Raw genomic sequence first — 26,090 nt, 5'->3', positions numbered from 1 at the left:
TAAGAGGAAGGCTGTATTTCAAGGTATAGTGACTTTTAGAAATTGCCAATGAAATTAGCTATCTGTCATAATTTCCAAACATTCAATGCCCTGATAAGTATGAAACAAAAGAGAATGCAACTTTTTGGTCAATTTTAATGATCAAAAGGATACAGAAATAAAAACCCCATATTCCACTTCTATTGGATAATAAGCTAAGCAATGTGGACATGGAGGATAAATTATAAAAACAAATCATTTTAGATGTTTCTATGATTTTTTCTTTTGATTAGATTTCTATTTTAAAGAAGACCGAGATATCCTTCATTAGCAAAAATAAAAATAGGCAAGTAAGAATAGTACCAAAGTAACAGATACTTAAAAATGGATGTCATATCAGAAAACATCATTTAACCATTTGTCAGATTAAAGCAGCAGAGAAATTTACTTCGAAATCATAATCGTTTTAGTGACATTTGTTAAATTCATCATGATAACCTTGCGACATCATTCTCATTTGTGAAGTACAATAGTCCGCCCTGATCTGCCCAGTCGTTGCCTGAAACCTCTCATACCGTGTTTCCCCGAAAATAAGACCTAGGTGGACAATCAGCTCTAATCGTCTTTTGGAGCAAAAATTAATATAAGACCCGGTATATTATATCATATATCATATCTTATGTCATAGCATTTCATATATCATATCATATCATATCATTAGACCTGGTCATATATAGTAGAATAAGACAGGGTCTTATATTAATTTTTGCTCCAAAAGACGCATTAGAGCTGATTGTCCACCTAGTCTTATTTTGGGGGAAACACGGTAGTACCAAACCCTGTATGTACTATGTTTTTTCCTACACATGCATACCTATGATAAAGTTTAATTTATAAATTAGGCACAGTAAGATAGAACAACTATGATAATATACTGTAATAAAAGTTTTGTGAATGTGGTCTCTTCCTCTCTCAAAATATCTTACTGTACTATACTTGCCCTTCTTATTATGAAGCAAGATGGTAAAATGCCTTACTGAAAACTTTCCCCTATTTAGTTAAGTAAGCACTTTTTGGCATCCTTTTGATGTCCCAAGTTGCCAGCATCACTACCCTTGTGCTTGGGACTACTAAGTAAAAGATGGGTGACTGAAGCAAAAGCAATGCGCTATCTTGACAGCTGATCTGATAACCGAGACAGCTTGTGAGTGGCTAACGAGGCAGGGAACATCTACAGTGTGGAAATGCTGGACAAAGCAATGATTCACATCCTGGGTGGTGCGGAGTGGGAGAGTGAGAGATTTCATCACACTGCTGAGAATGACACAAAATTTAAAACTTAGGAATTGTTTATTATGGAATTTTCCAGCGAAACCACAGACAAGTAGGGGACTAATATAATAAAATTTATGTCAAAAGGGAAGGGAGGGATGGAGGCAGTCAGTTTATTCCAATAAATTGCCTCTATAGTTCTTAAAAACATGTTCATCAGCACAAAATTTGTACATTATAAACTTAAAACCGAAGAGACTTGCTTTAGGTTATGAAGCAAATTAAAATAGGAAATAGAAGAAAGTGGAACCAATGGAGTTGAAAAAGCCTCTCACAGAAAATAAGTAAATTATGTATATTTGTTTAGTTGTTTATATTCAAGCATCACCACCAGTGCCCTCCTCTCCCCAAATGTTCCACGCTTGGAAAGGAACCCAATTCTATTTCAAACTTCTTAGGGCGAGAGCAATCGTATTCTCTTCTATTTAAAACACTTACCTTTTCTTCTTTCAGATCCTATCTAAGGCAGAAGACCAGATCCAAGGGAGGAAAGGAACAGGTCCCAATATTGGACCATCTTTTATCTATCATTCGGTTACCCCCAAATAAAGATACGACTTTCCTTTCACAGTCTTGGGCAGCCCTTGTCGTGTTACCTCATATTAGGTGAGAAAATACAGTGTTGCTTTGAAAGAGGTACTTAGCATTCTGGTTAAAACTTTTAGTAGCTGTTCCTTGCTCTTCCATGAAAAAGCCATTGAATGCCAGTTTGAACTTTTCCCTGTTTCTCCCTACTTTTTGGACAGACCTCTTGAGAAGGAGAAGGTGATACCACAAGTCACATGCTTCACGGAGTCACTCTTTACGACTGTTGACAGAGGGAACTTTGGAAAAGGTCAGTCACAATTCCCATTTGTTCTCTATTCTTTTTTTTTTTGGCACAGCCAAAGTAATTGTAAACTCCTAGACTACCAGAAAATAGTTCCAGCATTGTGTTCTGGCATAACCCCCTGTATGATAAATACGGAAAAAAGAGGCTAAGAAGGTTGTGCCTCGTAATGTGGTGACCGGTTCCGGGCGACTTGAACATAAGCTGAATCTGAAGGTAAAGTAGCAAAAGGATGCCGTGGTCAAACAAATAAGGCACCCTCCTTCTGGGGCCCCAGCTTATGTCTCGTTCCCTGGCTCCCACGCCAGTCTACCCCCTGCGTATGAGCAAGAGACTCTTTTTCAATCCTCTGGCTGCTCTTGCACATGGGTTCCTTCTTTTTGAGTTCTTTCTAGGTCTTTATCATTTGGTGAACTCTTACTGACCTTTCAAAATGCAGCTCAAGCACAACCCTTCTAGGAAGGCCTTCATGACTGTTCGAGGCAGAATTAGGCTGCCCCGCCGAAAACATTATTTCTTGTTGAATACTTGTGTTATCTCCCCCCATGAGCCAGAGAATGGCAGTTTAAAAGTAGGTTTTATGTTTTATTGTAGCACAGTATTTTTTCCCCAACACATGTATAGTAGCCATTCATTCATTTAAATATTAATGTGCTAGATTCTGTGTAGCCACATGTGACTACTGGCTACCATACTGGACTGTGGCTACATATTGGCCCACGTATAGGACATTTCTACCCTTATAGGAAGTTCTCAAGTCTAGAGCGGAGGGTTGACAAAATTATTATGTAAAGAACTAGTTAGTAAATATTTTAAGTTTTATGGGCCACATTCAGTCTTTGTGGTATATTATTTTTGTTTGGTCGGTTTTTGTTTTAAACCATCCTTTAAAAACGTTAAACATTCGTAGGTTGTCAGCCACATATATAAAAACAGACAACCTACAAGATCTGACTTGCAGGCCATAGTTTGCCAACATCTGGTCTTGGATTAAATGAATATATAAATAATACTAATTGAGTGGATTATAGGTTGGAGCCATTGGATATGTGGTTCCTTATAAATCGGAGAGAAAATCAACATGAGTTTTATACAAAGATAATTTCTTAGCTTTACTCAAAAGTTCTAATTTTGATAATGCCAGTCAGTGGAACCATTGAACTTCTTCCTTACTTTCAGTTATAACACATACATTTTTATTTTCTAATTCTGAATATATTTTTCTTTTAAGAAAGTTAAAATAAGACTTGGAACCTTCTCTTTTTAATTCTTTTCTATTATATTCTAACATTTGACAGGTAATTCTTTAGAAGGGTCAAATTTAAGAAGTTTGCATAAATAGCAAGTGTTAAATGTCTGATAGTCTTTGTGTCAAAGAAATAAGTAATGTGGTTTCTTATGTTTTCTGCCCTTAGGAAATTTATTTGTTCTTTGTCAAGCTATAAATACTCTGCTAAGTTTGGAAGAATCTTCTGAATTACTTCAGCTAGTTCCTGTGGAACGTGTGAAGAATTTAGTATTGTGAGTAAACACACCTTCCATTTAACTTAATAGTGAATAAAATATAAAAGTTTCTGTTTTTGTGAAGTCTTGGACATAATAAAAGTTGTGTTTTGATCTATTTTCTACCTGAACTGTTATTCACATAGGAGATTTTATCATGATTTTCATCCTCCAATTAAAACAAGTACATTTTTTGACATGGTCTTTCAAAATAGATTCATCTTTGTAAAGGGGTGTTTCACTGTGTGTGTGAACTAGTGGTGTAGAATGTAAAGGGTAAATAATGCTGACTACTCCCAACCATAACATAGGACAGTGTTGACCTTGGGCACTCTTATTCCAGACCCCAAGGAGACACGAATGCCAACACTGGGAGGGGGGTGCTGGCTTCAGCAGCAAATAACTATTTTGGCTGAGCAGAGCGAGGAATGGGTAGTAGGAGACAACACAAAGGTGGGGATGGCAGGCAGTGTATGACCTCTGGCTGTTATAGGGCCTTGGCTTTTATTCCCAGTGAAAGGGGACAGGAGATTTAGGGCAGGGGAGTGACTTAGGCCTAAATAGGATCACCCTGGCTGCTGTGTTGAGAAGCGACTGAAGGGGAATAAGGGAGACCAGTTAGAATTCTTTACTTTAACCATTTACCACTCCCATATTAAATAGCACTGCTCTTTACCCACCTTTCCCTCCCCCTCTACCTATACAGCCCAGTCTCTCAGTCTAGCCTCCTTTCCCTGATTTACTTTCCTCCATCACATTCATCACTGTCATACAGATTATATATTTGTTTAGGTACTTACTGGCTACCGTCTCCTATTAGAATACAAGCTTCAGGAGAATAGAAACTTTGTCTTTTATTTATTGCTATATCCAGTGTCTATAAAAGACATTGGCACACAGTAGACACTCAGTAAATGTTTGTTGAAGGAGGATGGCATGTAGAGGTTAAGCAACTTGCCCAGGCTGACACTGCTGATGAATGGTGGGGCTGCCATACCTCAGATCCTGTATCCTCCTCTGTACTGCTTCCCTCACTAGCTCAGTGTCTGGCACATGGAGAACACTCAGTGAATATTACATCTCCCTCCTCGTGTCATTGTTACTCACAACTATATGGATTGAAGAGACAGCATTGGGTTTTAATCAAAATAGCATAGTCTCATCCTGCCTCTGCCTCTTGCTAGCTGTATGTCCTTGAGCACGTCACTCACTGTTGCTAGGCCTTGATTCTTCATACTGTGGAGTGTGTGATGCAGTTTGGGTCTAATAAATATCTTGTTGCAGAACGTTTCCTGTGGAGCCATCTGTGTTGCTGTTGGCTGATCTCTATTATCAGAGATTATCCTTATGTGGCTGCAAAGGGCCACTTTCTGAGGAAGCTTTAATGGAATTATTTCCCAAGTTACAACCAAACATTTCAACTGGCATAACCAAGGTAATACGGTTCTGTGGTGTGCTCTCTATCTCTCATTCTTTGTTTCTATATATGTATTACCAGTGGCTGTCAGAACACCTTAATCAGAAAATGCTGCTGTGGGGTGATTTCTTTTTAAAGTAGTGATTCCTGAAGACTGACCTACAATCTGGTTGCAGCCGATCTCATTGGGAAACTTAATAAAAACATAAATTTTGGGTCCCTAACCCCGCAAAATTCTGATTCAGTGTGAGTAGGGTGGAATTGAAAAATCTGCATGGTTTTTTAAAGCCGTCTGAGCGATTCTGCTGCTCATTCAGCTGTAGAGAAATACATGAATACGTTATTTAGAAATAAAAATCACTAATTTCAATGGAATTGCAAGCTTAATCAGATTCTTTGCACTTATTTACAGAAATACTTATAGTGTTACAGTTCAAAGAAACAACATAGTTTTATGGGCAACCTTACCTTCTCAGTTTAATCTGGTCATTAAGTGTTCCAGGTACCATTTGAGTGAGGGGTTGGTGTTGAATATGAAATAAGAGATAGAATAAACATGTGTTACTCTGAAAAGTAGTATAGTTTTCACAATTCTATAAAACTTAGATCTCACTATTAATCAGTTTCTTCTTATGTTTAAACTTTGGGGTTTGAAACATGCCTTTTGCTTTCTCTAGATTCGGCTCTTGACAATAAGGATCCTAAACCACTTTGAGGTTCGACTTCCGGAACTAATGGAGGTATTTTTAACTATTCAGTTTGGATAGCTTTTTAAATGTAATATGTTAATTTTTTAAAATTTTCAAAATGATAATTTTGCAGAAAATTCAAACACTATAAATATGTCATAAAAATTGAATTTTGTTTTTTAATTCTTACTACTGCCCCCGACCAAGGCCACCACTGAAAATCCACAGATAATTGGTGAATATTCTTTCAGACTTTTGTAAACACACACATAATTTAAACAAATAGTGTTATGAAGGTTTTTCCATATCATTTTCCGTATCTCTAGTTCTTCCTCATTTTTTTTTTTAAGATTTTATTGGGGAAGGGGAACAGGGCTTTATTGGGGAACACTGTGTACTTCCAGGACTTTTTTTCCAAGTAAAGTTGTTGTCCTTTCAATCTTAGTCGTGGAAGGTGCCGTTCAGCTTCAAGTTGCTGTCCTTTCAGTCTTAGTTGTGGAGGGCGCAGCTCAGCTCCAGGTCCAGTTGCCGTTGCTAGTTGCAGGGGGCGCAGCCCACCATCCCTTGGAGGGAGTCAAACCGGCAACCTTGTGGTTGAGAGGACACGCTCCAATCAACTGAGCCATCTAGGAGCTCAGCGGCAGCTCAGCTCATGGTGCTGTGTTCAGTCTTAGTTGCAGGGGCCAGAGCCCACCATCCCTTGTGGGACTCGAGGGGTTGAACTGGCAATTTTGTGGTTGAGAGCCCACTGGCCCATGTGGGAATCCAACCGGCAGCCCTCGGAGTTAGGAGCATGGAGCTCCAACCCTCTGAGCCACTGGGCCAGCCCTTCCTCATTTTTTTTTTGAAGTTTGAATAGCAGTCCACTGATTAAAATATCAAGACAAACAAGCAAGGAAACAAAAACTCATAGACACAGACAACAGTTTAGTGGTTACCGGAGAGTAAGAGGGAGGTGGGGATGGTAGAAGAGGGTAAAGGGGATCAAATATATGGTGATGGAAGGAGAACTGACTCTCAGTGGTGAACACACAATGTGATATATAGATGATGTATTATAGAATTGTACACCTGAAGCCTACATAACTTGACTAACCATTGTCACCCCAATAAATTTAATAAAAACTATAAATTTAATAAAAACATATATATCTTATTTAACCAATTCCCTATTTATGGATACTTACGTGGATTGGTTACAGTTTTTCAGGATTTATAGTAATATTTCAGGACCATCCTTACATAGCTATCTTTATATAGGGAAATATTTCGTAATGCAAATTATTACTTCTTGATGTAGAAATTACTTCTACTAGAGGTAGAATTATACAGTGAAAAAATATATATACAAGTCCATGTACATTTTCTTTATTTCGACAGTTGTTGCCAATCCCTATTTGAGTCATTTTGAGAATGAACTTGTTTGTTTTGTTCTTGTCATTTCTATACTAGATATTAAACCTAAATTATCTACTGGAAAGTAAATGGTATGAGGACAAATGAATCATTTACCCCCAAAAATGTGTTGTTTATTTAACCTAAAGCATTAGCATATCCCAGTTTTTATGTTTTAGACCTTTGGTCACATTCATTTAATGCTTTTTTGGAAAATCAAAACAATGACATGCCTCCTTGGTTTTCTCTGGTCGTTCAGGATGACGGGCTCTCAGAGCGTCCATCTGCCTTTGCTATATTGCGCCAGGCAGAACTTGTTCCAGCAACTGTGAATGATTACAGAGAGAAGCTTCTTCACTTGAGAAAACTAAGACATGATGTGGTGCAGACTGCAGTCCCTGAGGGGCCGCTACAGGAGGTATAAAACACTGGGTTTTTGTTGTTGGTTTTTTCTTAATTGATGCTTTAAGATCTGTTTGGTTGGCTTTTGGAAAGAGAAACATACCAAGCGGTCACCAAAAAAAAAAAATTTTTTTTTAAACTACGTAAATCCTTAGTTCTCTTAGATGCTTTGAGTTAAATAGCTCTGCCGGCTGTTTCAACAGTAGAAATAATTCACTATCCACTTTCACCTGAGTATGTGTGTAGTATGTGATGGTAGATAGTAAGTGGCAACAGGAGGACTCAACATCAAGTTCAAAGCCTGATATATTCTCCAGTGTGTTCACTGCCGCAGGACGTCAGCCCTTTACCTTTTGTATCAACGGTTTTCTGTCTGTGACCCTTGAAGATACATCATGGATTCCTTTGGGAGGAAGGCCATGTGGAGGCATTCTCCTTTCAGTCAGAGCAGTTCTGTTCATGCCCTGCTTTGTGTATCGGTGTCTTCTATTGGTTATGTTTACTTGGCAGAAGTGGCTCTGCTGCTAAAATAGTTACAAACACCCCACCCCCAAATAATAACACAACTACCATTCTACACAATGGGGATGCTAGTAATGACTGGTTGCAAGAGGCGCTGAGAAAACTTTAGACCCTCTGCACAGAGCTCCTTTAATGCATAGTTTACAGAGCTCAGACATCTGCTTGTGAAGCCGCAGCTGCCATTCACAGCATACTTTCTTGGGTCTTTGGCATCTGTGCTTTACTGATTACTATTCAGGTTTTGTCTTCTAAGGTGATAGCAGCATTTGTTAGGAGGGAATTGAATCCTGAGTCAAATCTGTTTATCCAAACATATCCTGAGCATAAACATCTGGAGTGAGTTTGAATAATGTGTTTGCTTTAGTTGATTCTTCTGTGTTAAATAGCAAGTGACATTTTGGGGAGAGTTGGAAAATTACTAGTCACTGAATTTTGGATTGATACCTATAACTTTCTCCTTAAAGTACAAGCTTCTTTCCAAACCTCCGATTGCCTGAGGTGGGATATTCACATTTCGGTGCTGTTCATTACCCATGTACTAAACTCGTCTGTAATTGCAGGTGCCGCTTCGTTATTTATTAGGCATGTTATATGTTAACTTCAGTGCTCTCTGGGATCCTGTTATTGAACTCATAAGGTAAGCATGGGTAAATGGATGAGGCTATTATGTTTTAACTACTGCAGAAGGATGGACTCAGTCTTATACCCCTTCTAGGTGTATAATGGGTGTGTGCAGTATTTATAGCTACCTTAAATCCTTTTGGGGACAATGTGAAGGAAAAAGAAACATCAATTTTTCTCTCTGATGCCAAATTTCTCAATAGTTAAACTATTATGTGTATGTTTCTTTGTACTTTGAAATAACTTTGGAAGACCCTCTCCTTTTACTTTATATGATACATCTGTGTTGAATTTTTTTCAGTAACAAATAATGGTATAATAATTGGATTATAGATAGATAGATAGATAGATAGATAGATATAGTGTCATTGAGCCAAACTTTAATTTTAAAATGAGGACTTTAAAACCCTTGCTATCTATTATCCAAAGTCCCTTTAGCTCTAAATAGGACCTTAATAATCACATAGAAAATACTTGCGTTGCACCTCATGTGTAGAAACCTGTCCTTTTGCAGACGTTTGTTCTTCAGATGGTCTACTCTGGCTTTTGTTGGATTGGAAATATACATAATGTGTGGCCCCTCAAAATCCTAACGATTAGTTCTTATTTGATAGAAGCAGAATAAATAAATCCTTTCCCAATGTGGAATCACTTTGTCTGCTGTTTAACTGCCTTTCAAAGCCATCAAAAACCAGTATGCTGAAATCAAGGCCTTCTAACATCAACTTCATAATTTTGTTCATTGCACTTAAGGAAGAATCTGACATGTGTTAGCAGCAGCCCACTATTCAAATTGTTAGCTCTTCAGTGCCCGAGGGCCTTTCAAATGTTCCTCCAGAGCTGGCTGGGCTGTCTTCCTGTTGAGTACATCTTTCTGTCTAAAAATTGGTTTCGTTTTTACATATAGTCAGCAACATATATGGTTCATGTCTTATGTAAAGTTTATGCATATTCTTAGAAAATTAATGACAGAAAGAATATAAATAATTTAAGGATACTGTTGCTAGGATATCAAATTATATGATTGATCTAGTTTCTCTTAAGTTCTGGAAGCCATGTTTCATGTAGTTAGTCAATATTTATTTTGCCTTTGTGTTAAGTATATTTGAATTTGGTAGAGGAAAAAAAAAATAACATTTTAAAGTTAGCTTTGAACAAACTGAATTTTCTCTCTAAACAGGCTTCTCCGTCCCTTACTGGAACATATCTCATACCCCATTGCCCATTTCCATTATTGTACCTTAAAAAATAGTCTCATAGGAATCTACTTAGGTATTTAAAAACATACTTTAGTACTTTATGACAATAAAAATAGCTTGTGCCTGGTACAGGCATTTTGAAAAATACAGAAAAGTATAAAAGTTATTGCACATTCAGGGATAACTTAATTAACATTTTAGTTATGTCCTTTCACTCTTTTTTTTTTCTGTGAAATATCTCAAAATAAGAATCATGTCATCTATTTTATTTGTAATCTTTTCTCTTAGTTCTCATGCACATGAAATGGAAAATAAGAAATTTTGGAAAGTCTACTATGAACATCTGGATAAAGCAGCTACACATGCTGGTATGTAAGGGGTATGGGGGGCTGGGAAGAAAAGTGGTTGTTTAACTGTTTAATTTTTGCTGCTTAATTACACATGAAATTGGGAAACAGAAATGAGAAATGTACTGTCTGTGATAACCTTTGGATATGGTTTATTATTCCCTATATCACTAGTGAAAGAAATGCCCTTACTTGAGGAAACACATAGGACCCATGTTAACATTTCCCTAGTGATTGATTGATTGATTGATTGATGACTACTTTTTCTTTCAGAGAGAGAACTACAAAATGACATAAGAAATGAGGAGAAGTCCATTGGAGATGAAAATTGGGAGCAGAGTCAGGAAGGAGATGTTGGAGCTCTTTTTTCTAAGCAGTTAACATTGAAAACCCATTGTCAAGAAAGACTGGACCACACCAATTTTCGATTTTTGCTCTGGCGAGCTCTCGCAAAATTCCCAGAAAGGGTAGAGCCACGGTCCAGGGAGCTTTCCCCACTTTTCTTGAGGTTTATCAAGTAAGTGTTCTCTTCTAGGAATGTGTTTCTGGTAGGGTATGAGAAAGAGAAGGTACAAAATGTTAAGCTCCAAAATTGGCTGAGTTCTTTTTGCTTCTGTTGTGTTTTCAAATGATTGGCACATGTATAAAGCACTAACTCTGTCAGCTAACAACTAAACTAGTTTGGTTCACCACTTAATTTTACGTGAATTTAATCAGCACACAAATGGCATTAATAAAAAAATCCAGGTTACAACATAAGAAAGGCCATATTGAGTTAGCTCAATGTAGAAAGACCTTGCTATTTCTTGCCCTGTTGTTCATTGTTACATTGTCTGCCAGGGGTTTAAAAGTATTTTCCAGTAACTCAACCCAAGCCACTCTGTTTTGAGCCTCTTGAATGTTTCCCATGATGCTGAGGAATGTACTCTCAAAAAAATAACAAGAACTTTCTGGAGTGTTGTTCTGTTTCGAAAAGATATGCTGCGTGAGAGATTGCTTTAAGACTCTAAAAGTGTAGGATGTGGTGTGTAGAACATTACTAATTAATGAATAAATGTAGATTAACAATACTATTTCGTTACATGGGAAAATGCTATGGCATTAAATTAAGCAGGCTAGGAACCACAACATACTAGGATTGTTCATGGAACAACAAGGAAGTCTGAGTGGCTACCACACTAATCCTGGAAGAAAATAGTTGGAGACCAGGGCAGAAAGTTAACAGGAGACCAAGTTGTGTAGGCCTTTAAGTGATAGGAAGGACTTGGGTTTTTCCTGTCAGTGAAGTGGGAAGCCGTTGGAAGGTTTAAAGATCGGGGTGACACGACTTCAGTTTTCTCAAGGAGTTTTCTGGCTGCAATGTTGAGAATAGACTGTAGGATGGAAGGGTGAGAGTAGGTAGAGAGACTAGAGAGTAGACACTTAGGAGGAGATTGCAAAAAGCCAGGCAAGAAACGAGGTTGTAGTAGTGCAGATAATGAGAAGTAGTTGAATTCTGGATAGTTTTTGAAGGATTTCAATTCAATACGATATATTTTTGAAGAATTGCAATTAGGTTAGCCTGCTGGATTGGCCAACAGGTCAGATGTGGCGAGAGGGGTGCAGGAAGGAGACAGGGGAGGCATCAAGAATGTCCCTGAGGGTTTGAACTGAGTAACTGGAAGAAGAGAGTTACCATTTACTGAGATTGGGAGAAATGCAGAAGTTTGCAGTTGTGGGGAAGGTCAAGGATTCATCTTTAGACGTGTTAAGTTTGGGATACTAAATAGACGTTGAAGTAGAGATTCAAGTAAGCACTTGAATTTGGAGCTTTAAGTCCCAGAGAAAGGTTTGGTGTAAAGATAATACATTTCAGACTCATTAGTATATAGATGGTAGATAGTCTTTTAAATTATGGGACGGAATTAAATCACACCTGGGAGTATAAATGTAAAGAAAGAAGATTTCCAAGGACCGACAGCAATATTTAGAGTTTGGGAGATAAGGAGCCAGCAAAGGAGGCCAGAAAAGAGTGATAGAAGAACCAAGACTACTTAGTACTCCTTGAAGAAAGACTTCAAGGAGGGAGTTGATCAATTGCATCAAATGTGTCTGAAACATCAATCAAATGAAGACTAAGAATGACCATTGGCTTTGGAAGTGACCTTCACATGAGTTATTTGGTTAATCTGGCTGGGATGAAAGCCTGATTAAAATGGGTTTAAGAGATAATGGAGAAGAGAAATGGCAAAAACAAATATGAACAGTTCTTATGAAAAAGAAGCAGACATGGGTGGAGGGAGATGTGGGACCCAAGAGGGAGCTGTTGTTGGGGTTGCTATTTAATATCGAAGAAGCAGGTACGTATGTAACGCTGATGTGAACGTTGCAGAAGGAAAGGAAAAATTGGTAATGCAAGAGAGGGGATAAAATTGCTAGATCCATGCCTTTGAGTAGGTAAGAGGAGATAGGATCCCATGCATAAGCGAAAAGGTTTGTATGAATAATTCATTCTGGGAAAGGTTACACGCAAAGATGCAGGCAGGTCAGTGGATGGTATGGTGGAAGAGTAATGATTTTCTCTTTTTCGCATAACTCTTTAGTCTTTATTGATAGAATGAGAACAGTGATACTTATCTTCCTCGCCTTGTTTTGATGATCAAGTAAAATAGTATCTGTCAGTTGTTTTGTGCATCGCAAGTGCCTATGCATATGCCAGCTGGTATTAATGGTGTTAGTAGGATATGAATTTCCTACCTTGTTAATTTTCTGTTTTTCCTTCAAGGAAGAAATCGATTACCCCTTAACCTAAGGATAAAGACCTTCCTCTAATAGTACAAGATACTGTGAGGGTGGGGATAGAGAGAAGAGCCTGTGACAGGAAGTGGGTCTCTGAGTTTTAAGAAGACTTAAGAGACTAAAGATACACAATTTTAAAAAATGTTTAAATTAAGACTAGTTGACACTGATTACCTATAATTAATACTTTTATAGGTGATCCAAACTAATGGAAAACCCAAATGTCACCTTTAATTCTGGCTTTGAAATATATAATGGGCTTTTTATTTTTATTTTTGGCTAGAAAGTTATATTTCTACATATGTTTAAAGTAATTTAATATTAGAACTAATTTGTGAATCCCTTGTAAACATTCTCTGAGAAGAATTAAATCAGAAGCAGGACTGAATGACTAACAATCGCAAAAACATCCCAGTAACAGGTGATGGTGGTGCTTAATGAATGAGACTTGCTGTGTAGACACTTGTAAGTGCTTTGTGTGAATTATCTTATTTAATAAATGACTGAGTGAGCATGCTGTACATAGAGATAAAGGTTAAAAATATGTCACGTGGTTCATTGAATATTGAGAGTATAATACAAATATTATTAAATTGATGATGGTACAGTTTGTAAGTGGCAGGGCTACTTTGCTTATTTCATTTATTCATCCATTTTTAAAATGTTTTAGTAAGTGCTAGATCCTGCTAGGTGAGAACACAAAGTTGAATATGGTAGCGCCTCAGTCCTCCAGTTGTACTTTAGTGTATTAATCTGGAATTTCTTCCAGGTATGTTGGTAGTGTGCTATCCTAAACATGCTATTTTACCAGGGGTTTAATGTCTGATCAATTTCTTTACATCCTACCCAGTGCCATGCACAAAAGCGACAACAAAATAATAATTGTTAAAGTGACACAAAAAGAATGCAGAGAATGACAGTGACAGCCTTCAAGATAATGTTAGTTACCTGCAACAAGAGACCAAAATTAAAGGAATGGAATTCAGTAAGAACAAATGAGGATACTAACTGCACATGCTTAATTTAGAGGAGATAAACATAAAGGATTACTGGTTATTGCCTGGACATTCAGTTTCTGCCTGTGTCATGTTGTGACTGCCCACAGAAGCAATGGATTTGATAGTTCCATCTGTCTTATCAGACCATGCATACATAGAGGACTGAATTTTGTTACAGCACCATATTTTTGAAAGGACAGTGACAAAGTAGAATGTATCTGGTGGAACGTGACCAACATGGTCTTTTTTTTTTTTTATTTTTTCAATATCAGGCCACGTGATTTATTCAGTAGTTTTGTGAACAAGTATAACAGTCTTAATGTTGTACTTTCATTATTTAATATAACCCACCCCTACACCTGCCTCCACCCGTTGTGTTTCCAGAGACCGGGAGGCTGATTTCATTTCAGTCCAGAGTAGACATTTCAAATATTTTCGACAGTGTAACGATGGAATGGTCAGTCTTCTCCAGTTAGTGACTGACTTGGCCATAAGGCACTTCAGAAGGGCGGGCAGACGACAGGAGCAGGATGCTGTGGAAGACGCTTGACTGGGACACCTCTGATGTCTCTAATGTGCGATTCTGTGAACTGGACGTGAACATTTGTCACGAACAGAATTAGGGCATCTCAGCTTCACCTGTCTTCTGTCCCTCTCTTTCCTCTGTAGCAATGAGTATTACCCAGCAGATCTGCAGGTTGCTCCAAGCCAGGATCTGCGGAGGAAAGGCAGAGGTGGGGCAGCAGAGGACATAGAAGAAGACCCTGCAGCTGGAGACGATGAAGAGGTAGAGGAGGAGGGGGTGCCCCAAGATGAAACTTCACCGAAGAAAAAGACGAGAAGAGCTGCGGCAAAGTAAGTACAGCCTTGCAGGTAGATCTCAAATCCACAGTTCTTAGAAGAATGGGAAGCAGCCTGTTCTGGCCTTAATGGGAAATGGACCCGGACAGAATGAACTGCTCACATAATTACTTACATAAATGCTGTATCTTCCTGGGGTTTTCTTTTATAGCCCAAAGAAAACTGTCGGTCTTCTAAGTTTTTTGGTTTTCGCCACAGTCTTGGACTTGGGCTGATCTCATCATAGCTCCTGTTTACGCATGAGCGGGCTGGAGCCCTGAGCGATAACATGCCCTTTGACCTCTGTCATCTACTTTTCATGGCACCGTGGCATTATGTTTGTGTGCTAAGGGAACACGTAATGGAACATCTTTTCTCTTATAAATAAGCGTGTCAGCACTTTTACTTTGCCTTTTGACTTATCTCCTGGTTACTTTTTCCCCCCCGTGCTGTTATATTTAAATAAGAAACATATTTCCTATTTTCTGGGTAATTCATTTACCTAAATTGTTAGAAACCTTAGAAAAAGAAGAAGTGATCATGCTTTTAGAAGTTACTCCAGGGCCGGTGGGTGGCTCAGGTGGTTGGAGTGCCATGCTCCTAACACTGAGGTCACCGGTACGATTCCCACTTGGGCCAGGGAGCTGTGTCCTACACAACTAGACTGAGAAACAATGGCTTGAACCAGAGTGGGGGAGGGAGGCGGAAGAAGAGGGGAAAAAAAGTGACTCCAGTTTACTCGTCTGAATTTGTGTGTCAGAGATCCAGTGGATCTGCTGCTACTGTGTTACTGTAACGCTTGAGATCTCAATCTGATAGTCCCCTTTGTTGAGTGTTTTCCACAAGCCATTTATTAGTTCATCCATCAGCAGCTGTATTGAGTGCCTTTTGCTAAGTGCTGGGTTACAAAGATGGATGGTACCTAGCCTCTGCAATGCAGGAAGCATGATCTAATGTGAAATATTTTTATACAGGAAATATTTTTAAAGGTGTTATGGGACCACAGTAAAAAAAAATAACAATAAAAGACTTAATTCTATCACAAAAGAAAGGCTTTTAATAGGTAGAAGGCACCTTTGAAGCTGAAAGACGAAAGTTTGCCAGCAGCTCGGGCAGGGAAGGATTTGCCAGCCAATGGAAATAGTGTATAAAGTGCATGGGCAACAAAGATCGTTACTACACTTCATGCAGACTAGTTCCTTCTCTGCTTCTACCTTCTCACAACTCTGAACATCCTACCCCCCACTGCTTCCTCCAAGACAAAGATTGCTGTTTTCTTCTTCATATCTTTCAGACATAAAAGCCAGTAAGAGATTAGTCCTCATGTGTGTTTGTTGAATAAATAACCTATTTTTCCAGTCATGCCTCTTCCTTTCTTACCCCTGAACTTTTCAGTGCCCTTCCCTCCTTCTACAATGTCCTTGCCTCTTTTCTGCCAGCTGAGATCCTGTTCCTACTTCAAGGCACAATTCCTCCTCACGAAGGCTTTCCTGTCTTTTAAAAGGAAAGTCATCTCACTCAACTTCAAACTTTCATAACAGCCATCTAGACCTCTGTCATGGTGCTACTCCTTGCCTTGATACTAATTTTTTATAGATCTTCCATGAAAATCAGGAACCCTTTAAGTAGAAGTTCCATGTCTGAATTAATTCTTTTGTCCCCTGAATTAATTCTTCTGTCCCCTGTAAAACCTAGACTGTTGCTAACATACACATGGTTGAAAATGTGAATAAATTGATAGACAGACCTTGGTGCTATCTCAATATATTCATAGTCCAAGTTTATAATCCTTCATGGAGCGTGCTTCTCACTGGCAAGTATTTAATGAGAACGTGTAAATTGGCTCCTGTTCTCTTTGGCTCTTTAAGAATGCATGGCAGATAAGAAATACTTAATAAATGTTGGGAGGAGTAGATATTAAAGTAGAAAAATTTTAGCTTGTTTATTAAAGGCAAGGGCTCAGGGATAAGTAATAACAAGGACACTGCATCCATCAGGGCTCTTTAGAGAAACAGAATCAATAGAATGGAGGTGTGTGTATGTGTGTGTTAAGAGATTTATTTTAAGGAATTGGCTCATGTAATTATGGGAGCCTGCACGTCCAGAATTTGCAGGGCAGGACAGCAGACTGAAACATCAGTTTTTGTTCTTAAGGACTTCAACTGAGTGGATAAGGCCCATCCACATAATTGGATATTAAATAATCTCTTATTTAAAGTCCACTTATTATAGATGTTAACAACACCTACAAAATACTTTCATCACAACACCTAGATTAGTGTTTCATTACGTAAGTGGTTACTCGAACTTAGCCAAGTTGATACATAAGACTTACCATCACAGACATTTAAGCTAAATATAAATAATAGTACTACCCTTCCCCTAGTTCTCTATAATGTCTATAGAGGGCATAATTTCCAACTTATTTTCTCTATGTTATCTAGTAGGACTTTCACAGTTTTGCGTTCTTTTGCCCAAGAGCAGAGAAATGCATTGTTTGCTAAATTCTTAGGAGCAGAGGTCCCATACTTCATCTAATCCTCACAGAAAATCAGGACGTCTTTTTTGTCAAGATGAGGAAACTGAAAATCTGAGACATTAATTAACTTTCCCCAAAGTCACACGGCCCAAAATGACAGGATCATCCATGTATCCTGTTGACCTTTCTCCACTTCTCCCTGCATATATTTTTTAAATAGGCAAATGAAATCTCTCCAAATCTTAACATTTTATTCATTCACGTTTCTTTAAGTTCTAATATGTCTTATACATTATATACACAGAGGAAACAGTTTTCTCAAGTATTTCTAAAACCTCATCAAGTGTGGACTAGGAAGTTGAGTGAGTAAATGCAGTAGAAACTCTCTTCTTAGTCTGTTCTAATAGAGGATGTAATTTGCCCTGAGGCTGTCAGTCCCCTCTTCAACCTGAACTTTCAACGACAGCATTGCTTTTTCTTCCTCCTTGATAAGCAAGAGCCATGGAGGAAGAGCCATTACCTAAACCTGGACCTCTGACCTGACGTCAGTATTTATGTTATATGAAAGTGAGGAAGAATATATTTTACCACTTTCCTGTTTACTGTATAGAAACTAGACAAGGAAGCTTCCCAAAATTCATCTGTATTCAACTTTGGAATGTATTACTTTCTGCTTTTGGTTTAATTTAAACCATTCTAAGCAAAATGATTTTTGAATGATTTTCTGGGGTGGGGAACCTGGATTTCAGTGGAAGGCTTGCCTGAGATTTGGCATTTTTGGATAATAATTTCCTAAATGCAAATAATTAATAATTATTTGTATAATTAACAATGAAACTATAGTCAAGGTTTTCAGAATAATTGTCAGACTAAATTGATGGGCACTATTATCTTATGAAAATAATCTCTGTCCTTTAATTTTGTAGTACTCTCTCTTTTTTTATTGTTTTAGGCAGTTAATTGCTCATTTGCAAGTTTTCTCTAAATTTTCGAATCCACGGTCCTTATATCTGGAATCCAAATTATATGAGCTTTATCTTCAGGTAAGTAAAATACATTCTTGCCACTGCAATTCTTTCTGTTCTCTACCATTTTCTTTGCCAAAATAACTTTTAGGTTTTTGATAATTGTTGGATAGAGCCCATGTCAACATTTTAAGTGTATACAGAGGGTGTCAAAAAAATGTATATACATTTTAAGAAAAGAAAAAACTATTAAAATTGTAATGCTCAATGTATACTGATAACAAAAGATAAATACGAGACACGTTTGACTTCTGCAATTACAAGAGGTGCTCAGAGTGGTTACGATCAGCATAAATTTAACACAGTTTTTTCCTTAAAATGTGTGTACATTTTTTGGCACCCTCTGTATATGTTTTTAATTAATAGACATTTTCTGTATCTCGAGAGACAGTTTTAGACAGTACTAGTTTAGTTGATTTTTAAAGGCATTTTGGGTGACCAAACATTGATGAGTTGTATTAACAGTGAGTATAGCAAAGCATTAATTATATCATGGGAATTAGCTATTAGAAGGGAGTGGAGCTTGTGCCCAGAACAGTTGGCAACTTTTCACTTTTTGATAAATTAGCCTGATGGAGTGCTAGGATTTCAGGATGTGTTACATTTTGCGAAAGCAAATAGTTGGAATAATAGTTGGTACAGTCATAATATATAACCCTGAATTCCAGAAAATGTTGAAGAAAAAATTTAATGTCAGAAGCAGAGTAAGAATTGGATGTCATTCTAAGCCATCTGGGGAAACAAAATTTTCTTTTCATTTGGATATTTTTTAGATGAAACGTTTCATGTTGGCAGAACTTACCCATATTCTGTCCGTAATTCGGATACAACTTGTTTGTAAAGCCAGAGCTCGAAAAATCTCACTTGTCCACAGGAAGCAAATTTATGAACTAACTGGTCAGAGAGGCCCCAGAGCCATGTCTTCCCTGGCATTTTACTGACAGCCATTTCCTTCACAGGACTATAAAAGCTGTTGTTCATCACAGGACCAGCTCATTTGATGTAACTGCAGATTATGTAGAGAGTTGGCCTTGGCCAAAATCACTGATAGACCTGAAGGTCTGGTGTATAGGGTGTAGATGTCAGTTTTGTTTTTATTTTGTTCTTTGCACATATTCTATTCATCCTCCTTTAACTCCAGGAAGATGTTAAGCTTTTGTCAGAAATCAGCTTTAAATCACATCTGAAAATGTAGATTCTAAGAAATTAATTTTGCAAGTTAACACAAGTAAATTACTATCCCATGGTATGTGTATATGTGACTTCATTGATTTATTCTATTAAATATCATTCTTAGTTGTTGCTACACCAAGATCAAACGGTACAAAAAATAACCCTGGATTGCATAATGACATATAAACATCCGCACATCCTCCCTTACAGGTAAGTTATTTGATGCCAAAGAAATGCTGTTTCTTTGGCTGATTTTCATCTTTCTACCTGAGCCTCTTGTAAAATAGTTTTGTGAAGGCCTGGAAAATTTCCCTCTTTTCTAAGGTAATCATAATGCTATTTTAGGTAAGAAATGAAAACTGGGATTATGTTTGTTAAAGAGTGCTTCTCCATAGACAATAAGGTAGGAAAGAGAATATTAATTGAAAAGTCTGTGTTGAGGTTATGTCACTTCTTCTTGCTTATATAATGTCTTAAAATCTTGGTGATTACGTCGGGGATCATAATAATCACTCTAAGAACTGAAGAGACTTTTGTATTATGCCCTTTGAAACAGCTGAATTTTTGACTAAATCTAACTCCTTATAATCCCTTTTATCTTAAAATTTAAACAACTCTCATTTTGGAACTTATTTTTGTGAAAATTTTCCTTTATGGATGCCAACTACATTGTGAATTATTCTTTAATACCTATTTCATTTAACACATAGTGCTCTACATTTTTGCATTTTTAAAAACTGCTGCCGTATATTAAGTGATGATTTGTGCTGCATTTTATTTTTAAAGGGAAAACTTGCAAAGATTGCTTGAAGACAAAAGCTTTAAGGAAGAGATAGTGCATTTTAACATTTCAGAAGATAATACAGTCGTGAAAACAGCCCACAGAGCAGATCTGTTTCCTATTCTGATGAGGTATTTGTACTGTTTAAAAACTGATTTTTTTTAATAGTTGATCACAAAAACAATTGTATTAGGATTATGATTCTTTTAGCAATTGTAATGGACTATTTTGTTTCGTATTTTCTTTTGATTTATTTTTTTAATTGGACCTTGTGGGATAGTCAAATTGTTATAGAGACTTACTTTAGAATATTTTGTCCCTAACATGAGGAAAGATCTTGCCATAGTATTATTTTAATAATAATGATAACATTAAATCCAATATTGCTCTTAAGTTTTACTATTGAAAAATAATAAAAATATTTAATTTATTTGGTATATAACTAATTATGAGATACAAAAGCTGTTGATTTTTAAGTATTTAACCATCTACATCATGAAATTTCATTAGTTTTAATTGGATTGTCTTGGTAGAAAAAATAGTAATAAATAACGGTGTTTAGTCAGACTGTTAGCCCCCTGTTTAAAAACCCTTTGAGTCCCATTTTACTGAGAATAAAATAGAAAGTCTTTACTATTTAGAGGGCCTGGAATAGCCCAGCCCCAGACAGCCTCTCTAACCACCTCTCTTCTGTTTACCGCCCCCCACAGTCTCTGGACTGGCTCGTCCCTGTTTGGAACACGTGACAGATAACTGCTCTTCACATAGTCTCATCTCAAATGTCCGATGAGATGCCTTCCTTGACTTCTTTATATAAAATCATACCTTCCCCTTATCACTTTCTAGTCCCTTTACTAGTCTCTTTACTTTTCTTTATAATGCTTGATCATCCAACATAGCCTCTTTTCTTATCTCCCCAGCTAGAAGGTAAGCTCCATGGCCTTTAGTAAATATTGTTCAATTTAATTTCGTGTTCTCTTTTATGATACAAAACCTCTTTTTTTTTTCTATTTTTTAATGTGTGTATTACCTACATAGCCTAGGTAGGTAATTAACTGTGGTGATCATGGTTGTCCTTGTCTTGTTCCTGGATTTAGCAGTAATGCTTCTAGAATAGCCGCTCTTAAAGTGTGATCTGCTCCTTCTTGAAAGGGACTATCCTTGAGACACTGTCCGAGGTCCAACAAGGTTAAAACTTTTCTCATAATAGTACTAAGATACTATCTTTCTTCATCATGCTCACGTTTGTACTGTTAAGACAATAGCATGAATCAGGACTGTGAGCGTACTTGTCATTCTTCATTGCCACCCACCTGGAGTTTTTAAAAAAAAAGCTGGTTTCACTTAGTGTCCTTGATGAATATTGACCCTTGCGTCCTTGTCTTTTTATCATCCTATTTGACAAAGTGGAAAATATGTACAAAGCACTTCTGCCTACTGGTTGTCTCAAGGAATGGCAGTTTTTTCCCAAACAATTGATGCATGTTACAGAACAATGCGTGGGGAAAGGTTTGTCAAAGTGCAAGACAGATGGATTTGAACGTAATAGAGTACACGTAGTTTATTGTTACAGTTTTAGATTCCACACTGCAATTTGCCTTTAAGAAACTGCCACTTGTTGAGGTTTGGTAGAATATCAAAGTGGAATATCCACAATTATCTAAAGAGAATGATCTGAAAGTTTACAAAATATTTTTACCTCTTCCAACTATGTAATCTGTGGAAGGCTGGATTTTCTTCAGTCAGAATATATTGCAGCAGATTGAATGCAGAAGCAGATATGAGAAGATAGTTTATCTTCTAATAAGCGAATTAATAAATAAATTTGAAAAATAAAGAAGGTAAAATAATGTCTCTAGTCTCACTAATTTTTGGTGAGGAGAGGTTTGGAAAATATAATTATTTTTAATTAAAATGTTACTTATGCTAACTTGTTTTAATTTCTGGTATGATAAATATTAGTGGATAAAACTTACATACAGAAATGCTCTTTGGAGACCTCAATAATGTTTAAGAGTGGTAAAGGAGTCTTAATATCAAAAAGTTTGAAAACCGCTGTTTACATTTTAAATGTTTATCATGTTAGGAGAGTAGCTTTTATTGCTAGATTATTTAGTATTTTATCATAAATGTATTGAATTTAGTTAGAATACCTATTAAGCATGTTACAGATTATCATATTTCCTATGAGCCATTGACCTATATTAATCTAAGTGATTTTACTAATGATTCTTTCTTGCATTTCTCAGATAATCCTTATTTGGCTTATTTTAATGCACCACTGCATACTGTATTTAGAAATACTGTGTATTGTGTTCATAGGCAAGATTGGTATATAGTTTTATTTTTGTTCCTTATCCCATCTCAGTATCATAGTTATACCACCTTCATAAATGAAAAAGAACCATCTCCTGCTTTCTTTCTTCAATGAAACTTAATAGCATGGAAATTGTTTTTCCTTGAAAGTTTAAAAAAATTCGTCTGTAAAACTGTATGTGTTCTATGTTTACTCATGATTTTTGGTCTATTTAGGTTTTCTTCTTAAGTTCTTTTTGCTTATTTATTGATATTTGTGGGGTTTTTTCCTCAGAAAAGTACTCATTTAGTTGAAATATTTTTAGTTTCCTTACTTATAGTTTTATTCTCTTATTTCCTTTCTTTTTAATCTATATGTTTTTGTTTTCATTCTTTGATTAGACTCACCTTTGGCTTGCTTATTTTATTGCTTTTTTCCTCCTCAAAAATCCGTCTTCTAACATTTATCTTTATTATTTCCTTCTTCCTGCTTTCCTTAACTTGTTTATTCGTGATTTTTTTTCCTAAATGTCTATGTTAAATATCTAATTTCTATTTCATTCTTCCTTGTGTTATAATACACCCATTTAAATCTGTTGAGTTGCTATGCTAGCCTTTCAGGAAAACAAAACAATTAGGATTACGTTTTAGGATTAATATGCAAACCAAGTAATGTTCTTTTGACTTTTTAGAATTTTGTATGGCCGAATGAAAAATAAGACTGGGAGTAAAACTCAAGGGAAATCTGCTTCAGGCACCCGCATGTCCATTGTTCTGAGGTTCCTTGCTGGGACCCAACCTGAGGAGATCCAGATATTTTTAGACCTGCTGTTTGAACCTGTGAAGCACTTCAAGAATGGTACCTATCAACTACCTGACACTCTGAATGTTGTAGACTGTTGTAGACTTTGAATGACTCAGGCTAGGTTTCCCAGCTCTCGGGTATCTTTCTAATGGGGTTGCCCCTCCCAATCTCAATGGTGGTCTTTTTGCTGAAAAGCAATTCGTTTTAAACTTTGATTGAATTAGGTGGAGCTCAACACAGTGGATCAGCATCCACATGTTAGTAAACTCCTGATTAGGAGATACGTATGTACTTTTTGTTGTTGTTGTGCATTTAGGCCATTTGAAAAATGGTACTTATCCATATGCAGTGAAGAGGTTTTTTCTTAGAACCTTAAAGAATGCTGCAAAATTGATCTTAATTGTCTTGGTATTATTTATTCACTGAGTCATTCATCTATTGAGAATGGTTTGTTGAATACCTCCTGTGCCTTGACACTGTTGAAAAGAGAAAAGTGAGTATTTATAATCTGCTCTCCAGCTCATAGTCTAAACGAAGTGGGTGTAAAAAGTCTATTCAATGAGCTGTAATACTCTGTGGTATATTCTTTAGTATGCAATGTAAGTAATTAATAATAATAATAACGACTAACTTTTTTTAGCCAGATGTTTTGAGGACCCCTTTACATACAATTCAGTTTATCCTTAAAATTACCACATGAGGTATCATAACTTTTTGTTCCCATTTTATAAATGCAGAAATTGAGACTTAGAGAGGTAAGTATTTTGCCCATAGCCACTTAGCTAGAAAATGGTACAGCTGGGATTCAAGCCCAGGTCTTTTTGACTACAAAACCTTTGCTCCAGTTCCATAATTGTTTTGCTTTAAGCAAACAGATCTTTCTTTATTTGTAGGGTAATGTGTTGCTTTTTTTTTTTTTTTTTTTTGTATTTTTTCTGTGATAATGGATCCAGTGGTTTAAAAGATTTACTCAGTATAATATTACCCTGAGAAGGAAGTTGGCTCTGACGAATACAAGAGGTTTTGTTCAGTAGGTGTTATGAATTGGTTAAGCTCATGATCTCAGAGCAGTTGGTTTGAAGTAAAGCTCAAGCAATAACAATTCAAGTCTTTTAAGTAAATTATGAAATAAGTATAGTGCCTGTCTATAAAGGACTGTTGTTTTATTTACTTACCAGGGGCTACAAGGGAAATAAAACATTTGATTCTCAATCTTCAAGGAGCTTATAATGTAGCAAGACTTTTTTAAAATGAAATTCCTGAAGTCGGCGTAGTCCGTGAAAGCTGAGAGTGAGAAAAATGTATGGAAAGTTGCTAGATGGAATAAAAGACTATTTGTAACTCTGGTTTTTGAAAATAGTATAAGGGAAATGAGAATTGGGCTTAGAAACTTAGTTCTGTCACAAGTTTCTTACTCTTTTTTATGTCTCGGTTTCCTCATCTATAAAGTGATAATAGTAAAACCTACCATACTTAGGTCATTGAATATTTGTTAAGAATCAAAAGGAGAAAATACATGAGGAAAATACGTAACAATAGAAAACACTGTATTACTGAGGGAAATCAAAAGGAAGCTATAATTATAAATAGTAACAAAGTAATGTTTCCTTTTACATGATGTGTCTGTTCCTCTCTTTCACTAGGAGAATGCCATGCTGCTGTCATTCAGGCAGTAGAAGATTTGGATCTGTCTAAAGTCCTTCCTTTAGGTCGTCAGCACGGTATCTTAAATAGCCTCGAAATAGTGTTGAAGAACATTAGTCATCTGATCAGTGCGTACTTACCAAAGATTTTGCAGATATTGCTCTGCATGACAGCAACTGTATCGCACATCCTTGACCAACGAGAAAAGGTAAGAGAGACTCACTGTATATGCTTTTGGGAGGCTAGTATGAGTCTGTGTTTTATTTGGGAAATTGGTTGGGACCTTAATGCGAGTATCTAACATCTTTCCAGGTTAAATCTTTTTTATGTAAAGTGTCTCTTTAAAACAGTTTTCCATATAATGGGAATCTTTATTGTTATAAATATTTATGTATAGTCAGAAAATGCAATTTATATCATTTTATTTTCTTATTAAATTTATTGGGCTGGCATTGGTTAATAAAATTACATGGGTTTCAAGTGTACATTTCTGTAATACATCATCTATATATTGCACTGTGTTCTCATTACCCAGAGTCAGTTCTCCTTCCATCACCATATATTTGACCACTTTACCCTTTTCTACCTCCTCCCCACTCCCCTTTCCCTCTGGCATCCATTAAACTGTTATCTGTGTCTATGAGTTTTTGTTTCTTTGTCTTGTTCATTTGCTGTTTGCCGTTTTATATCCCACATATGAGTGAAATCATGGTTCTCAACTTTTTCTGTCTGACTTATTTCACTTAGCATGTTAATCTCAAGATCCATCCATGTTGTCGCAAATAGCAGTATTTCATCTTTTCTCATGACTGAGTAATCCATTGTGTATATATACCACATCTTCTTTATACAGTCATCTATCGAAGGACAATTCAGTTGTTTCCATGTCTTGGCCACCATGAACAATGCTGCAATGAACAGAGATATATATTATATATACATATATACATATATACCTGTGTGTGTGTGTGTGTGTGTGTGTGTATGTAAATGTATTATGATTAAATGTTTTCGAATTTTTCAGGGAGATACCCATA

At 36.7% G+C, this 26,090-nt stretch overlaps 1 protein-coding gene across 1 annotated transcript in view; it reads left to right on the top strand.

The window, feature by feature from the left end:
* UTP20 (UTP20 small subunit processome component) overlaps positions 1-26,090 on the top strand; it is a 91,285-nt gene that overhangs the window by 19,043 nt on the left and 46,152 nt on the right. The window contains exons 13-27 of the mRNA XM_081060393.1: positions 1,765-1,917; positions 2,058-2,146; positions 3,556-3,661; positions 4,928-5,078; positions 5,738-5,800; positions 7,404-7,562; positions 8,629-8,705; positions 10,177-10,256; positions 10,509-10,752; positions 14,681-14,866; positions 18,283-18,373; positions 19,653-19,738; positions 20,315-20,440; positions 23,297-23,463; positions 25,053-25,261. Of these exons, the coding sequence (XP_080916519.1) occupies positions 1,765-1,917; positions 2,058-2,146; positions 3,556-3,661; positions 4,928-5,078; positions 5,738-5,800; positions 7,404-7,562; positions 8,629-8,705; positions 10,177-10,256; positions 10,509-10,752; positions 14,681-14,866; positions 18,283-18,373; positions 19,653-19,738; positions 20,315-20,440; positions 23,297-23,463; positions 25,053-25,261 (1,987 nt within the window). The remainder of the gene's footprint in view (positions 1-1,764; positions 1,918-2,057; positions 2,147-3,555; positions 3,662-4,927; positions 5,079-5,737; positions 5,801-7,403; positions 7,563-8,628; positions 8,706-10,176; positions 10,257-10,508; positions 10,753-14,680; positions 14,867-18,282; positions 18,374-19,652; positions 19,739-20,314; positions 20,441-23,296; positions 23,464-25,052; positions 25,262-26,090) is intronic.

The sequence above is a fragment of the Rhinolophus hipposideros genome (genome assembly GCF_964194185.1).
Source record: "Rhinolophus hipposideros genome assembly, chromosome: 9".
NCBI lineage: Eukaryota > Metazoa > Chordata > Mammalia > Chiroptera > Rhinolophidae > Rhinolophus > Rhinolophus hipposideros.
Note: the sequence above shows the minus strand (reverse complement) of the source record. Positions and strands in the feature narration are given on the sequence as shown.